Source organism: Colobus angolensis, unplaced genomic scaffold (assembly GCF_000951035.1).
Source record: "Colobus angolensis palliatus isolate OR3802 unplaced genomic scaffold, Cang.pa_1.0 Scaffold1, whole genome shotgun sequence".
NCBI classification, from domain to species: domain Eukaryota; kingdom Metazoa; phylum Chordata; class Mammalia; order Primates; family Cercopithecidae; genus Colobus; species Colobus angolensis.
This window is the reverse complement of record NW_012110918.1, coordinates 3320527-3338236: the sequence shown is the minus strand read 5'-3', so window position 1 is coordinate 3338236 and position 17710 is coordinate 3320527. Positions and strand designations below refer to the sequence as shown.

General features: G+C 41.3%; 1 protein-coding gene across 1 annotated transcript in view; it reads right to left on the bottom strand.

Moving 5' to 3' along the window:
* Positions 1-4456: 4456 nt before the first annotated feature.
* NOL11 (nucleolar protein 11) overlaps positions 4457-17710 on the bottom strand; it is a 34205-nt gene continuing 20951 nt past the window's right edge. Inside the window, exons 7-17 of the mRNA XM_011930899.1 lie at positions 15105-15181; positions 13375-13498; positions 12633-12721; positions 11914-11988; positions 11359-11543; positions 11079-11204; positions 10699-10929; positions 10040-10118; positions 9431-9523; positions 5074-5181; positions 4457-4915 (exon numbers count right to left, since the gene is read on the bottom strand). Of these exons, the coding sequence (XP_011786289.1) occupies positions 4799-4915; positions 5074-5181; positions 9431-9523; positions 10040-10118; positions 10699-10929; positions 11079-11204; positions 11359-11543; positions 11914-11988; positions 12633-12721; positions 13375-13498; positions 15105-15181 (1304 nt within the window). The 3' untranslated portion in view covers positions 4457-4798. The remainder of the gene's footprint in view (positions 4916-5073; positions 5182-9430; positions 9524-10039; positions 10119-10698; positions 10930-11078; positions 11205-11358; positions 11544-11913; positions 11989-12632; positions 12722-13374; positions 13499-15104; positions 15182-17710) is intronic.

Genomic DNA, 17710 nt, shown 5'->3' with positions numbered 1-17710 from the left:
TCTTTCTCATCTTTTTTTTTTTTTTTTTTGAGACGAGTTCTTGCTTTGTTACCCAGGCTGGAGTACAGTGGCACAAACATGGCTCACTACAGCCTCAACCTCCCGGGCTCAAACGATTGTCTCACATCAGCCCAAGTAGCTGGGACTACAGGCACGCACCAACACAACCAGCTAATTTTTAAATTTTTGTAGAGACAAGGTCTCCCCGTGTTACCCGACTACTGTGGTAGTTACATTTCCCGAGCTTAAGTGATCTGGCTGCCTCAGCCTCCCAAAGTGCTTGGATTACAGGCATGAGCTACTGTGCCCGGTTGTTCCAAATTCATTCTGAAGTCGTATAAAACATCTGTATATTAACTATACCTTACCTGGTGTATAACAAGAAGAAATAGATGCTGTCAGCTCTGTGGTCTGAACATACCAAACAAAGCATAACAAATTTGGCACTGACAACCCAAAGCATATGAATTCATCCAGAGATGAAAAGTAGCCAAGGATAATTAGGTTCACATGAAATTAAATTTAGACAAGAATTTCAATTTGTCAATTTACAGGGATTATGCCAATTTAGGAAATTGTAATTACCTCTCACATAGAGCCTCCCCATCCTGGTATTTGTGTTTCTGGGAGAGTAAATCAGTGTCAGTTGCTTGGCAAGTATGGAATTAGAGGAAAGATACTTCCAAGAAAAAAGAATTTCATTTTGGCAACAATGTGTGACTACCAGAAAGAGTCCCTCCTCCTTCCTTCAGCTATGGAAGAGGTTACTGGGACAACTGTGGAAATCAGAATACAGACTGTAATCACTCTAGAGAACAGTACTCCATTACTGTAATTTTTCTGAATTTGATCATTGTATTGTGGTCGTGCAGAAGATGCCCTTGTTTTAGAGGATTAAGCTGAAGTATTTATGGGATTAAGCTGAAGTGTCTGGATGTCTGCAAATAACTCTCCAACGGTTTAGGAATGAAAGAAAAAATATAGAGATTAGCAAAGCAAACATGATAAACTGTTACCAGTTGGTAAATTTAGATGAAGGGTTTATGGGTGTTCATTGTTTTCTCTTGCAATTTTTAAAAACATTGAAACTGTTCAAAAAAGAAATGGACATATGATCCAGAATGAACTCAACCAAAATGATGTCACCAACATTTACAAAGAAGGCTAAGGAGACAAAAAGCAAGTAAGTGTCGCATCTTAAGTAGTAATAACCCGTTAGCCCACATTTCCTTCGGAAAACAGATAAGGTTCATGACAGGAAGTCATTTTCTTTTTTTTTTTTTTTCTTTGAGACAGAGTTTTGCTCTTTTCGCCCAGGCTGCAGTACAACGGCACAATCTTGGCTCACTGCAACCTCCACCTCCTGGGTTAAATGATTCTCCTTCCTGAGCCTCCCAAGTAACTGGGATTACAGGTGCACGCCACCAGGCCCAGCTAATTTTTGCATCTTTAGTAGAGACAGGGTTTCACCATGTTGGCCAAGCTGGTCTCGAACTCCTGACCTCAAGTAATCTGCCCCCTTCAGGCTCCCAAAGTGCTGGGATTATAGCAGTGAGCCAGCACGCCCAGTCAAAAGTCAGTTTCCAGATGGAACTTCAGTTTAAAGAACAATTCTTTTATTGTTATACAGATGTAGTATATATTATATAATCAGAAATAAATCTGAGATATAGTGTTATATGGCCTAGAGGAAGAAGACACACTGCCTATATATGATGAACATAGATGATTTACTTTCCAAGAAAAGGAACTATAGCAAACTTTCAGAATTTTACCCTGAACTTAGATAAAAATCTATTATTCAGGGCCGGGCGCGGTGGCTCAAGCCTGTAATCCCAGCACTTTGGGAGGCCGAGACGGGCGGATCACGAGGTCACAAGATCAAGACCATCCTGGCTAACACGGTGAAACCCCGTCTCTACTAAAAATACAAAAAACTAGCCGGGCGTGGTGGCGGGCGCCTGTAGTCCCAGCTACTCGGGAGGCTGAGGCAGGAGAATGGCGTTGAACCCGGGAGGCGGAGCTTGCAGTGAGCTGAGATCCGGCCACTGCATTCCAGCCTGGGCGGCAGAGCGAGACTCTGTCTCAAAAAAAGAAAAAAGAAAAAAAAAAAATCTATTATTCAAAGGCTTTATTCACTAACCATTTACTGAACACCTGTTATGTCCCAGTGGTCCTGGGCTTAGTCCTTGCCTTGAAGAACAGCCTATCAGAGTCTCTGCATATCTTTTCAAAATCCTAGTTTAATTTTAGTAATTTAGATCACACGTAACCTAGAAATAATTTACAACTACTATTTAAAGGCAATTATGCCCAGGTGCAGTGGCTCACGCCTGTAATCCCAGCACTTTGGGAGGCCGAGGTGGGTGGATCACTTTAGGCCAGGAGTTCGAGACCAGCATGGCCAACATGGGGAAACACTGTCTCTACTAAAAATACAAAAATTAGCTGGGCGTGGTGGCGCATGCCTGTAATCCCAGTTACTTGGGAGGCTGAGGCATGAGAATCACTTAAACCTGGGAAGCAGACGTTGCAGTGAGTCGAGATTGTGCCACTGCACTCCAGTCTGGGCGAGAGAGTGAGGCTCTATCTCAAAAATAAAATGAAATAAAGGCAGTTACAATTTTCTACTTCAGTTAAAATGGCATATAATTCTGTAAGCCATACTATAGTGTATAGTCTTGTTTGTGGTAGTTACATTTCGTCAAGTATCTGATTTGTTACCACATAAGTTATTTTTCAACGGAGAAGCCAGTCTTTAAGTACACAATCAAATCAAAGGTCAGGAACAGTAAAATGTCAATCTGTGAACTGACTGCCTCTGCATTTCAGTTGTTTATCTTCTTTTTACTGGCTTAGAGTTCACAGATCAATGAGACTTGTCTCTTTAATTATGAGTTCTTAGATATAAAATGAGAATTCACTACACTAAAGCTCAATATTCTTATAAAGAAAAGCTTAGGAACTCATAATGTTATAATATCTGGATGTCTGCAAATAATTCTTAAATGGTTCAGCAAAAAAAGATAAAAAGGGGGGGCCGGGCATGGTGGCTCACGCCTGTAATCCCAGCACTTTGGGAGGCCAAGGAGGGCAGATCACCTGAGGTCAGGAGTTCCAGGCCAGCATGGCCAACATGGTGAAACCCTGTCTCTACTAAAAATACAAACATTAGCCGCATGCCTATAATTCCAGCTACTCGGGAGGCTGAGGCAAGAAAATTCCTTGAACCTGGGAGGCGGAGGTTGCAGTGAGCCAAGATTAAGCCACTGCACTCCCAGCCTGGGAGACAGAGCAAGACTCCATCTCAAAAAAATAAATAAGTAAATAAATAAAAAGGGGATATGCACCATGGAGACCGTATTTTTCATTTCTGCTGAGTACTATGTTACCGCTGAGCAAAAGGTCCCACTACATAAAGAGAAGGTGATTTTTTTTTTTTTTTTTTTGAGACAGAGCTTCACTCTTGTTGCCCAGGCTGGATGGAGTGCAATGGCGCGATCTCAGCTCACCACAACCTCCGCCTCCCAGGTTCAAGCGATTCTCCTGCCTCAGCCTCCCAAATAGCCAGGATTATAGGGATGCACCACCACACCCGGCTAATTTTTTTGTATTTTAGTAGAGATGGGGTTTCTCTATGTTGGTCAGGCTGGTCTTGAACTTCTGACCTCTGGTGATCCGTCCGCCTCAGCCTCCCAAAGTGCTGGGATTACAGGCGTGAGCCACTGCACCTGGCCAATTTTTTCTTTTTTTTTGACACAGGGTTTTACTCTGTCATCCAGACTGGAGTGCAGTGGTACAATCTTGGCTCACTGTAACCTCCACCTCCCGGGTTCAAGTGAGTCTCCCATCTCAACCTCCTGAATAGCTTAGACTATAGGCACGCACCACCATGCCTAGGTAATTTTTGTATTTTTTGGTAGAGATGGGATTTCACCGTGTTGGCCAAGCTGGTCTTGAACTCCTAACCCGAAGTAATCTGCCCGCTTTGGCCTCCCAAAGTGCTTGGAATATAGGCGTGAGCCACTGTGCCCAGCTGAGAATGTCATCATTAATAGAGACTTTACCCTGTTCCATTGGGATTTCTTTTCATTAAGGCCTACTGAGATTAAAAATGATGGAGGAGAACCTGTTTATTAATGGCCACATGTGTGACTAAAATTTACATACAGTGCCTGACCTAAAACGCAGCCTTTCACTACTGCAAGGTAAATTCAGCCGTCTGGATTCTTTCTGTAAAGCTGGGCTGTAGAACCACACTTGAAGTTTTTATTTGTCCTAAAGGACAGGGGAGATGGCAGGAGGCAAGCATATGCCTGTGTGAGGACCCCTCTCTGCCTGCTTGTGGCAGAAGAGGTCCATGCAGAAGACACACTGCAAATGTGTGAAAGATGAGCTGTGGAACAAGTGAGCAGGGGCAGTTTCTGACTCTGATAAAATTACATTCTTGCTAGAATCACTGCTTCAATGGTTGTTTTTTATTAAAAGAAAAGCAATTCAAAACACATAAGAAATTAGACTTTTATCAATACACAAATAATTTTACTTAAAATCAACCCAGTTACATATTTTTAAAAAATTGCAGAACCTCTCCGCACCAATGTCCACAACCTAGAATAGGTTTGTGTGAAACCTGTAGTCCTACCCTGGAGCATCAGTAAGTGATGGTCCAGGTACTCACTGACACGTTTCTCTTGACACCGAGATGGTCACAAACGAAACACCGTTCTTGCCTGGATGAAGCAAGAGTTCACATAAAAGAGCTTTATAAAATGTCTATGAAGGAGAGTTGGTAATATCAGAAGAGCTCCAGCACTTCAATTGAATATAATGCTCTATTATTCTTTTCTTGATTTAATTTCTGTAGCTCCCGAAAACTTACTTCAATCTTGTTGAGCTCGGAATAAACAGATATCTAAAGAAAAAAGTTTCAGAGTAACTTTTACCATAATGTCTACATAGAAACAAATCTTCCATCACTATTAGTAAGTAAGGACAAATTTTAAGAATAAATTGTAATTCAGGTGATACTTGGGTACAAATAAAATCAGTGTATATCAAATAATCACAAACCTGAGATTTTACAAGCTTGTAAAGATTTATCAGTAGCCTCTTTGCTTCTGGCATCATTACAACAACAGTAAAATTTGCATCCAGAAGTAGACATATCCAATCCATAATCTGAAGATGAATAGGAAAAGGAAAGTTAAGATTTTAAATTTAACTTCAGGTTAATTCACTTTACCAAGTCCATAAATATATCAAACAGTTATGAGAAAAATAAGTCTTTATAGGCCGGGCGCGGTGGCTCAAGCCTGTAATCCCAGCACTTTGGGAGGCCGAGACGGGCAGATCACGAGGTCAGGAGATCGAGACCATCCTGGCTAACATGGTGAAACCCCGTCTCTACTAAAAAAATACAAAAAACTAGCCGGGCGAGGTGGCGGGTGCCTGTAGTCCCAGCTACTTGGGAGGCTGAGGCAGGAGAATGGCATGAACCCAGGAGGCGGAACTTGCAGTGAGCTGAGCTGAGATCCAGCCACTGCATTCCAGCCTGGGCGGCAGAGCGAGACTCCGTCTCAAAAAAAAAAAAAAGAAAAAAAAAAAAGAAAAATAAGTCTTTATAAATAAAATCTGAACATTTTAGTTTAGAGATGGAGGAATTTCTACGAAATAGAAAAAGGCTCATTTCTGGCTTTTAAAACATCTATTTTAATTAAAAAAATATTTTAGAGATGGGATCTTGCTATGCCACCCAGGCTGGAATAGGAATGCAGTGGCACAACTCATAGCTCACTGGAGCCCCCAAACACCTGGGCTGAAGTGATCTCCTGCCTCAGCCTCCCAGAGTAGCTGCAATCATTCAGAGCTGCTGGGATTACAGACGCACCACAATACCCGCCTAATTTTTAACAATTTTTGTAGAGATGGAGTTTTGCCTTATTGCCAAGATGGTCTTGAACTCCTGGCCTCAAGCAATCCTCCAACCTCAGCCTCCCAAAGTGCTAAGATTACAGGCTTGAGACACTGCGCCTGGCCAGTAGTTGCCTTTTTATTTTTAAAAATTTTAGTTTTTAGTTTCGATAATTTTCAGTTACAAAACAAAATAACCACTCATCTTCTATTCTGCAAGATACATTTTTCCCCAAGGACAAGGTGTTGTGTATTATAGATGAACTACCATAAACTAGAATTATTACTAAGCATTTATGAAAGTTTCTTGTGTAGTCCTACATCTTCCAATGGTGTAGTTAACGTGCAAATATCAAAGCACCCAGGAAACTGGTTATCCATTTGGGAGGGGGAGCTGATCCCTATGGAACTCCTTATTCCAGATTAAATTCTACATGTATCAAAGAGTTAAACACAAGAAATAAAACCATGTAGTAGGGAAAGCTGGTGACTATTCATAATCTTAGAGTGGGAAGGGCCTTAAACATAACATAAGCTATAAAGAAGTCATAGAGGAAAAGTTTAATTAATTTTAATAGCATGAAAAAGTGTCTGTCAAAAATTATACTAGAGAATAAAAGGACAAATAACTTACAATGCATTTGATAGAAAAAGGCTAATTTCCTTAATATAAAAGGAACTTTTTATAAACCAAAAGACAGGAAATGCAATAAATATATGGACAAAGAACCCGACTAGGCAGATTCACAAAAACAAATATAAATGGACAAGAAATGGTTCCCTTCTCTCATTATCAAAGAAATGCAAATTAAAATGAGGTAACACCTGTTACCCATCTGATTGGCAAAGAGTAAGTTTGACAAAACTGGGTGTCAGTAAGAATGTGAGAAAGAATGCTTCAGACCTTGCTGGTGGTAGCTGTCACAACTCTTCAGAAAGTCTGGCATTTTGAAAACTAAAAATGCATGTACCATTTCATCCAATAATTTCTCTTGTGGGAATTTATTCAACAGGCATTCTCATAAATATACAAGAATATCTGCATAAAGATGCCCACTGAAGATTTACGACAGCAAAAAATGGTAAACAACTTAAATGTCCATCAATAGAGGAATGATAGCTACATTAATTTATATTTGTAAAATGAAATAGTATGCACTGGTTAAAAGGAATGAGGCAGATGTACGTCTACTGGTCCAAGAAATGTCTGATACAGTGCTGAGTGGGCCGGGTGCGGTGGCTCACACCTGTAATCCCAGCACTTTGCAAGGCTGAGGCGGGTGGATCATCTTGAGGTTGGGAGATCGAGACCAGCCTGGCCAACATGGTGAAATCCTGCCTCTACTAAAAGCACAAAAACTAGCCAGGCGTGGTGGTAGGGGCCTATAATCCCAGCTACTTAGGAGGCTGAGGCAGGGGAATTGCTTGAACCTGGGAGGCGGAGATTGCAGTAAGCCAAGATCACACCACTGCACTCCAGCCTAGGCGACAGAGCAAGGCTCTGTCTCAAAAAAAAAAAAAAAAAGGCCCGGCGCGGTGGCTCACGCTTGTAATCCAGCACTTTGCGAGGCCGAGGCAGGCGGAGCACGAGGTCAGGAGATCGAGACCATCCTGGCTAACACAGTGAAACCCCGTCTCTACTAAAAATGCAAAAAATTAGCCAGGCGTAGCGGCGGGTGCCTGTAGTCCCCGCTACTTGGGAGGCTGAGGCAGGAGAATCGCTTGAACCCGCGAGGCGGAGGTTGCAGTGAGCTGAGACTGTGCCACTGCATTCTAGCCTGAGAGACAGAGCAAGACTCCATCTCAAAAAAGGAAAAAAAATTGTATTCTCATGTGGTGTGGTGGCATACACCTGCAGTCCCAACTACTTGGGAGGCTAAGCCGGGAGGACTGCTTCAGGGCCGGATTCATGTCTGCACCAAACTATGATTCCCACTGCACTCCAGTGTGGTTGACTGAGATCTTGCCTTCTTGAAAAGGAAAAAAAAAAAGTTATTTTTTAAATGAAGAAGAGCCAATTTAAGTGTTTAAAAATCCTTTGTTAGAATAACATATTACCAAACCAAAACAATTTATCGTTTTTACTGCTTCTATGTGGGAAGGTTGATCTTGAGCCTGCGGGGAGCAAGCTGGCCCCAGATTTCTCCAAGTCCACATTTCTTTGCCTCCAATTCTTACATGTCCAAAGACAAGGAACTATAGACATGCCTTTGTAGGAGGGTAAATACATTATTTTTAAATGTTTCTTACTGTTTTTTAAATAAGTATTTTTTTTTTGAGACGGAGTTTCACTCTTGTCGCCCAGGTTGGAGTGCAGTGGTGCCATCTGGGCTCACCGCAAGCTCTGCCTCCTGGGTTCAAGTGATTCTCCTGCCTCAGCCTCCCACGTAGCTGGGATTACAGGCATTCACCACCACACCTGGCTAATTTTGTATTTTTAGTAGAGACGGGGTGTCTCTCCATGTTGGTCAGGCTAGTCTCTAACTCCTGACCTCAGGTGATCTGCCTACCTCGGCTTCTCAGTGTTGGGATTACAGGCGTGAGCCACCGCGCCCAACGTAAGTTTTTTTTTTTTTTTTTTTCTGAGACAAGAGTCTCACTCTATCCCCAGGGTTGGAATGTAGTAGCACAATCTTGGCTCACTGCAATCTCTGCCTCCCTACTTCAAACGATTCTCCTGCCTCAGCTTCCCAAATAGCTGGGACTACCAGTGCTTGCCACCACGCCCAGCTAATTTTTGTATTTTTAGCAGAGACGGGGTTTCACCATGTTCGCCAAGATGGTGTCAACCTCTTGACCTCGTGATCCGCCCACCTCGGCCTCCCAAAGTGCTGGGATTACAAGCATGAGCCACCGCGCCTGGCCTATAAGTATTATTATTATTATTTTTTTTTTTTGAGGAGAGTCTCGCTCTGTCGCCCAGGCTGGAGTGCAGTGGCATGATCTCGGCTCACTGCAAACTCCACCTCCTGGGTTCCAGCAGTTCTCCTGCCTCAGCCTCCCAAGTATCTGGGATTATAGGCATGCATTACCATGCCTGGCTGATTCTGTGTTTTAAGTAGAGATGGGGTTTCACCATGTTGGCCCGGCTGGTCTCAAACTCCTGACCTCAAGTTATCCTCCTGCCTCAGCCTCCCAAAATGCTGGGATTACAGGCGTGAGTCACCAGGCCCTGCCTATTCTCTTAGTCTTAAGAGATTATTAAGGGGGCAACTTATATTACAGTTCCTTCCTGTTGTCTCCCATCAAGGCTAAGCAAATTCTTGGAAAAGGGTCATAATGAAGAATCAGGAATTTAAGATAAATTGTAATTCTGTGGTGTAGAATTATGGATCCAGAAATCTATTAAATGAGACACTCCCCATTTCTAACTGCAGTGGTTTAGTTTTATGAGGGAAGAGATTCTTATGGCCTAGGAAACAAGAAGTCAGCTCTTGAATGCAGGTGCTGACCTTGAATACAACTTTTTTTTACACATTTTTCCCAGCACCAAATCAAAGTAAAAAAATAATCTTACCTGGTTCAAGGTAGGAGGGTGTATTCCAGGAAGAGTCATAGTAGCATTTTCGCTACACTTCAGATACAGGAAATACAAATACTTGAGAAACAGCTGTGTGGAAAAAAAATGGACAATTTATCACTTTGATAGAAAAAATTTATCTTCTTATATAAACCCATCACGAAGACTGAAAAAAATGTTCAATTTAACTATACATCAAACAAATACGCCAGACATCTGGAGACACAAAAATGAATAAAATGCAGTTCCTCTCATTAATGAGGAGTTCATCTGGTTTAGGGGTAGTGGTGGTGATGAGCTCATTGTTTGTTAATAAAAGGTAGAGAAGAGAGAACCCTTCTCTCAGCAATTCTTTTTAGTGTTTATTCATGTATAACTTAGGAAGCTTAACTTGGCCTTCAAGTTTGGCACAAGGAATATGCCATGGTCTATCACCCTAGAATCGCTCGAGTTTTCTCAGCACAATTTTTTGCCATGAGAGCTGGGCAACCTCTTATTCACATGAAAGAATCTGATAACCTTTAGAATGCCCTGACAGCTGGTTAGAGTTAAACAGCAAAATTTAAACCAGAAGTAAAATTCTATACAACTTGTATGAACACTTACTGTGATATGCTGTGCTGGGATGTCTTTCAAATGAGGCAGAAGAAATGTTTCGCTATATGCTGAATGAAGAATTGCATTACTTAGGACTAAAGGAAAATCTTACTTCAATAAATAGAAGCTATTCTATTGAACTTATGAGTAACCTCCTTCCTCAATGTTAGTTTTCTAAATTTATACAAAAGTTTTATGTCTCTAGAAGAGCTCTATGGCCAAACACTCTCCTAATCATTGGAGATCATGTGGAATACTTTAATTGGTATTTATGCAGAATACTGATCTTCAGAATTGATAGAGCTTCTGTGTTAGTACAGCTGCTGCTGCTGCTGCTACTTTTTTTAAAACTGATGTAGAGATGGGGGTCTAGCCATGTTGCCCAGTCTGGTCTCGGACTCCTGGGCTCAGACAATCCTCCCACCTCGGCCTCCCAAAGTGCTGGGACTATAGGCATGAGCCACCATGCCCGGCCTAGTTAAATTAAACAGGTTTAAGTAAACCTTACTTAATGTAGCATTGAACATAATCTATTTTCAAACAGAAACAAAACACAATTGGAAAAGGAAAGAAAAACCTTACATTACGGAGTTACTCCTTAGTTATTGCTTGGCATATAACTATACCCTATAAAGAGAAACAGAGGGATGCTCTATGTCAAAGGATACAGTAGAGCTGCTCTTTTTGGTACCACAGGGCATGAAGTGCTCTCCTTTGTTTCGTCCTGAGGCTTTTTATTTAACTCTTGATCACAGTTATTGCATTTATCTTCTTCAGGATTGAAGCCATTTTGGAGAATTTCAGTTTGCTCTTCCATTTTCTCATCATGCACAGAATTACTATAGTCAAAAACTGACTCCATACTGACATCTGTTTCTTGAAGACTGTCATCACCAATGCTACAATGTTAATTCAGAACAAGAGGTTAATCCTTATCACCAAACTTTTGGGAAAAATTTCATTTCCTAAGCATCAAAGTTTTGGAAATCAAACAACGTAACAGATTATAAATGTAATGAAGAGAAAGGACCACGGGAGTCTAACTTACCTCAAGAAAATTTTTAAGCAAGCACAGGTGACGGATTCAGGAACGTCAGGGAACTGTTGGAGACAGAGTTGTAACAACTGGACATCTTTCTTTATTAAGGCAATCTCCATTAAGTCGGGGCACAAACTAAGACAAAAAAATCTGAATCACTATTACATATTAAGAAAAATCTCAACTGCAGATCATTTATAAGCCTTTTCAGAGTTCCAGAAGATTAGAACTATAAAAAACAAGGTCAGAAGAGGTACGCACGTACAGTGTGGTACACACAAACAGCTACCTGTAAGAAAGCACATGCGTTTGGATAAGCTGCATCAGACAGTTCCGGGGATAAAATGATGGTTCTGCTTTACACCTTTCCAGAAGTCCAGTTACTGTGTCCCCAATGACAGTATGAAAGTCAGGTGTCCGCTTCAGAGCCAAAAATTTCCGTACTTCTACTTCAATGTGTTTTTCTGAATCTTCCTGAAAGGGCAGAATTCAAGAATTCAGTTTGGCACATTAACGAATGTCACTTGGAACTTAAAAGTTTCCTAGCACAACATTTTCTCAAATGACTAACAGTTATCATGCATTCCTGCAAAGCTGAAGCTGACACTGCAAAGTTAAATGAGAAAGAGAGAAGACTAACACCATATCAATCTCATGAGGTGATAGCAAGCATCAAAGAAGCCAAAATATTGGATCAACTCTGACACCCTTAAGATACTACACAGATGTTAGCTATAGCTATTGCTATCAAGATGATCATAACAGTAAGACAGAATGGAGAGTAGATGTGATTTCTTTGAAACACTTGAGTTTTGTTTTTCATATTTCAATATTGTTTATTTACCATTATGGTTGACAAAAGTTGTTTGGATGGTGGAACCTCTGGCTGTAAACTCACTTGAATTTTTCGTCTCCTTAACTGGAATTAAGTAAACCGATTAGGATCACAAAACAATGTAAGAGATCCAATATACATTTAGAGCGCATGAAACACCCCAAAGCACACTTTTGCTCTCATCAAAAACTTTTAAAAGTAGGGCCGGGCGCGGTGGCTCAAGCCTGTAATCCCAGCACTTTGGGAGGCCGAGACGGGCGGATCACGAGGTCAGGAGATCGAGACCATCCTGGCTAACACGGTGAAACCCCGTCTCTACTAAAAAATACAAAAAATTAGCCGGGCGAGGTGGCGGTCGCCTGTAGTCCCAGCTACTCGGGAGGCTGAGGCAGGAGAATGGCGTGAACCCAGGAGGCGGAGTTTGCAGTGAGCTGAGATCCGGCCACAGCACTCCAGCCTGGGTGGCAGAGCGAGACTCCGTCTCAAAAGAAACAAACAAACAAAAAAAAAAAAACAAACAAAAAACTTTTAAAAGTAAATATAACTAATAGACAACTTGGGGCATTTCTGGATAAAGAATGTGAGGTTACTGGGTTCAAGCCTCAAACTGTCCTGTCATTAAAGTCAAAGCTATAAGAGTTGTAAGGATATGATTCATTAAAATAATTCAGTCTTTTTCTGTTTTTCAACATTTGCACTAACATTTCAATTTCAACTACGAAACTTACAATTCTTCTTGACTGCTCTGAGTTTTGGAATCCAAGTCCACATCCTTGAGGTGTTTCCCAGTTTACAAAACGGGGCATGACATGAGTTCCTAAGAAAATGCAAAATGCACAATTTCTGGAATGTTTCGACTTACTGATTTTTGCCCAACTAAACAATCAAAGAAAATTAAAAAAAACAAAAAACAAAAAAAAACCACTCCTACAATTTAAGAGAGGCTTTAAAGTCCATGTAATTCTACTGATAACCTCAGATAAGTAAACCATAACACAGTAAAAAGGCTCTATGTCCAACAACATGAAGCTAACAGATGAGGCCATCAGTAAACAAGGGAGGACGGAGGTATTACTGATTTTGTTTAGGAGTTCTCCCATTGCCCCAAAAGTCAGAAGAACACTGGCATTCAAAACAGTGTAGCTCTTCAGCTTGCAGTAGGACCTGCAATTTGGACTGTTCACAAGTTTCAAACTTTTTTTTTTCCTTTTTCTGTGGAGAACAGGGTCTATGTTGCCCAGGCTGGTCTTGAAGTCCTGGGCTCAAGATATCCTCCCACCTCTGCCTCCTTAAGTGCTGGGATTATAGGGATGAGACACCATGCCTGGCCTGTTCACAAGTTTCAATAAACAGTTGTAAATTTCAAAATTAAAAACAAGCTTTACAAAGAGAAGGCTGTGGGAATCTATATGAAACTAGAGGTTAATAAAATGGTTTGTATTAATAAAACAAGCGTAAATAAGTTTCTACCTGGATCTTGACCATGCTTGAGTTTTCCAAGAGCACCTGCTAATGATGACACTTCACACTTGTATGGAATCACAGTCAGAGATTTTCCATGTAGCATAAACAAATTTTCCCCATAATACCAGAGCTACAAAAAAAGTTATCAAAAACATAAGCAAACTTTTTTCTCTTCTAAGGTCTGACTCAATAAAGCCTTATCACTTACTGTATAAGCTCTCAGTATTAAAAACAAGGCAAAGTAAGCAACTTCCCAGAAGAATTTTCTATGTAGAACTTATTAAATAGGCTCTTATTTTTGCCCGTCTGAATGAAGCATAATTTAAAGAATATTTTCAACTCAGAAGAATCTAATCAACACATACATTTTAAAAACCTCAATTGTTTAAAATTAATGTGGTCACTATTATACATCTATTAACATAATAACTACTAAGGCTACTATAGCATGGGCAAACTTCTAACGCACTAAATTTACAAATCGGAATTTAACACCTTATATCTTATGATTGTAAAAATAAGACAAGTATGTGAAAAAAAGCCTGACAGAACAAGGAAATATTTGTTTCTGTTTTTTTTTTTGAGACGGAGTCTGGCTCTGTCGCCCAGGCTGGAGTGCAGTGGCGCAACCTCAGCTCACTGCAAGCTCCGCATCCCGGGTTTACGCCATTCTCCTGCCTCAGCCTCCTGAGTAGTTGGGACTACAGGCGGCCGCCACCTCGCCCAGCTATTTTTTTTTGGTATTTTTTAGTAGAGACGGGGTTTCACCGTGTTAGCCAGGATGGTCTTGATCTCCTGACCTCATGATCCGCCCGTCTCGGCCTCCCAAAGTGCTGGGATTACAGGCTTGAGCCACCGCGCCTGGCGAAACCTTGTTTCTTTATCCTCAAATTAAAATTACCAAAACATCCTGTTGCCTTGATTTACATTTTATTTGTATATGAATATTCATTCGCTAAGTAACTAAAACTTACCGTGCACCTTGGTAAGCACCGAAAATACACTGGAGAAAAAAACTCACAAGTAACCCTGCCTCAGGAAGTGCATAGTCTGCTCAGCTTCAATTTTAATTCTTTTAAGTATTTTTATGTAATTTCATGGTAACATTTAACGCATAATCTAAAAGACTAGTTTATTAGGAAAAGTAACAGCTTGAGGGTATAGTTCAAAATACGTAAGTAAAAAGACAAAACCAAAGAGCAGCTAAAAACAAAAGCTGTTAAATAGCCAATTGTTCGGGCAATAATTTAGAATTTTGGAAGTGATTTCAACAATAACCAAACTAAACATAATCCCTCAGGTAAAAAATAACTCTTAATTTGATCAATAACTGTCAAGCTATTTACTTATTTATTTACAGAGATGAGATCACACTGTGCTGTCCAGGCTGGACTGTAGCAGCTCTTCACAGGCACAATCATACAGCACTGTAGCCTTGAACTCCTGGGCTCAAAAGATATTCCTGCCTCAATCTCCTCAGTAGCAGGGACTACAGACACACACCACCACACCTGGTGTGAAAAGCTGCCAAAATATTTAGGTCCAAAGAGATCTCTTCCCTTACACCATATCTATTAGGCACAAAAATAACTACATTTCTGAAGCAGAAGGATCACTTGAGCCCAAGGGTAAAAGACCAGCCTGGGCAACACAGTGAGGTCTCATCTCAAAACAGAGCAAAACAAAACACAACAAAATAACTAAATCAGAGAAAGTACTCAAGTGAAAAAACTTACTTGACCACTGGTCCCTTGTGGTAACTCTTTTGAAGTCTGTAGTGTTTGAAATTTTATGTTCCATACAGAGAGGCATTCTGTAAAATAAGACATAAATTCAGAAAAAGTCCCAAATATAAATATATGACATTTTGGGGAAGGGGGGAGTTATAGTTAAATATATACATTTTGCTTTATTTACTATAGAAATGTATTATGAAGACAGTGATTGCCACAGGAGCTGGAAGAAATGAGAGCTCATGTTAAGAAGCAGCCTGGAAAGGCCGGGCGCGGTGGTTCAAGCCTGTAATCCCAGCACTTTGGGAGGCTGAGGTGGGCAGATCACGAGGTCAGGAGATAGAGACTATCCTGGCTAACGCGGTGAAACCCCGTCTCTACTAAAAAATACAAAAAAACTAGCCAGGCGAGGTGGCGGGCGCCTGTAGTCCCAGCTACTCCGGAGGCTGAGGCAGGAGAATGGCGTAAACCCGGGAGGTGGAGCTTGCAGTGAGCTGAGATCCGGCCACCGCACTCCAGCCCGGGTGACAGAGCAAGACTCCGCCTCAAAAAAAAAAAAGAAATACTTCCTAAACTCACTCAGGCTTTTGGATGCTGATACCAAAGCCAGACAAAGACACTACACACACACAAAAAAACTACCAAGCAATAACCCCATGAGTATAGATGCAAAAAGAAAATCCTCCATCAAAATACCAACAAACCAAATCCAAGGGGAAATATTAAGATCCATGACCAAGAGGGATTGATTCCAGGGATGAAAGGGTAGTTAATAGAAGAAAACCAATCAGTGTAGCACGTACATCAACAGAACAAAGGGAATAACCATACGATCACTTCAGTTGACACAAAGCATTGTAGAAACTCTTTCATGATAAAAAAACAAACTCAGAAAGCTAGGAAAGAGGAAGGAGCTTCCTTGACATGATAAAGGGCATCTATGAAAAACCCACAATTACCATCAGTCAATAGTGAAAGACTAAATGCTTTCCCCCTAAGATAAGCAAAAAGACAAGGGTGCCTGCCCTGCCCTCTTCACCACTGCTATTCTGTGCAACTATCATTACACTGAGTGATTAAAGACTGAAAACTGTTCCCCTAAAATAAGGAACAAGAGAAGGAGGCTTACTTTCACCACTGCTATTCAAGTTCTAGCCAGAGTAATTAGGCAAGAAGAAGAAAAACAAAAATCCAATTTTTGTTTGTTTGTTTGTTTTGAGGCAGTCTTATTACTCTGTCGCCCAGGCTGGAGTGCAGTGGTACGATCTCGGCTCACTGTAGCCTGCCTCCTAGGTTCAAGTGATTCTCCTGCCTCAGCCTCCCCAGTAGCTGGGATTACAGGTGCACGCCACTACACCCGGCTAATTTTTGTATTTTTAGTAGAGACGGGGATTTCACCATGATGGCCAGGTTGGTCTCGAACTCCTGACCTCAGGTGATCCACCCATCTCAGCCTCCCAAAGTGCTGAGATTACAGGTATGAACCACCATGCCCAGCCAAAAATCCAAATTTAAATGGAGGTAAAACTAACTCTATTCACAGATGACATGATCCTGTATAGAGAAGACTCCACAGGAAAAGATTAGCATTAATAAACAAATTCAGCAAGGTTGCAGGGTACAAGATCAACATACAAAAATCAGATGCTCCTATATACTAAAAACAAAAAGCAAATTAAGAAAAAAAATTCCGGCTGGGCATGGCGGCTCATGCCGGTAATCCTAGCACTTTGGGAGGCCGAGACAGGCGTATTGCGTGAGTTCAGGAGTTGGAGACCAGCCTGGCCAACACAGCAAAAGCCCGTCTTTACTAACATATAAAAAATTGGCCGGGCGTGGCAGCATGCACCTGTAGTCCCAGCTGCTCGGGAGGCTGAGGCAGGAGAAATGCTTGAACCTGGGAGGCAGAGGTTGCAGTAAGTCAAGATCACGCTACTGCACTCCAGCCCTGCGACAGAGTAAGACTCCATCTCCAAAAATAAAAATAAAAATAAAAAACCATGTATATTAGCATCCAAAAGAATAAAATACCTAGGAATAATTTTTTTTTTTTTTGAGACGGAGTCTTGCTCTTATTGCCCAGGCTGGAGTGCTGTGGTGCGATCTTGGCTGACCACAACCTCCACCTCTCAGGTTCAAGTGATTCTCCTGCCTCAACCCCTGCCCCCACCAAGTAGCTAGGATTATAGGCATGTGCCGCCACACCCAGCTAATTCTGTAGTTTCTTTCAATGGAGAAGGTGTTTCTTTCTCCACGCTGGTCAGGCTGGTCTGGAACTCCTGACCTCGGGTGATCTGCCCACCTTGGCCTCCCAAAGTGCTGGGATTACAGGTGTGATTACTGCGACCGGCCCCTAGAAACAAATTTAACTAAGGAAGTGAAAGCATTGTACACTAAAAGTTATAAAACATTGCTGAATGGAATTAAGGAAGACATAAACAAATAGAGACGTGCTGTGTTCAGCAACTGGAAGACTTAATATTAAGATGGCAATACTGCACAAAGCAACCTACAGGCTCAGTTCAATCTCAATCAAAATTCCCACGGTCTTTTTTGCAGAAATGGAAAAGCCAATCTTCAAAATCACATGGAATAACTGCAATTATTCC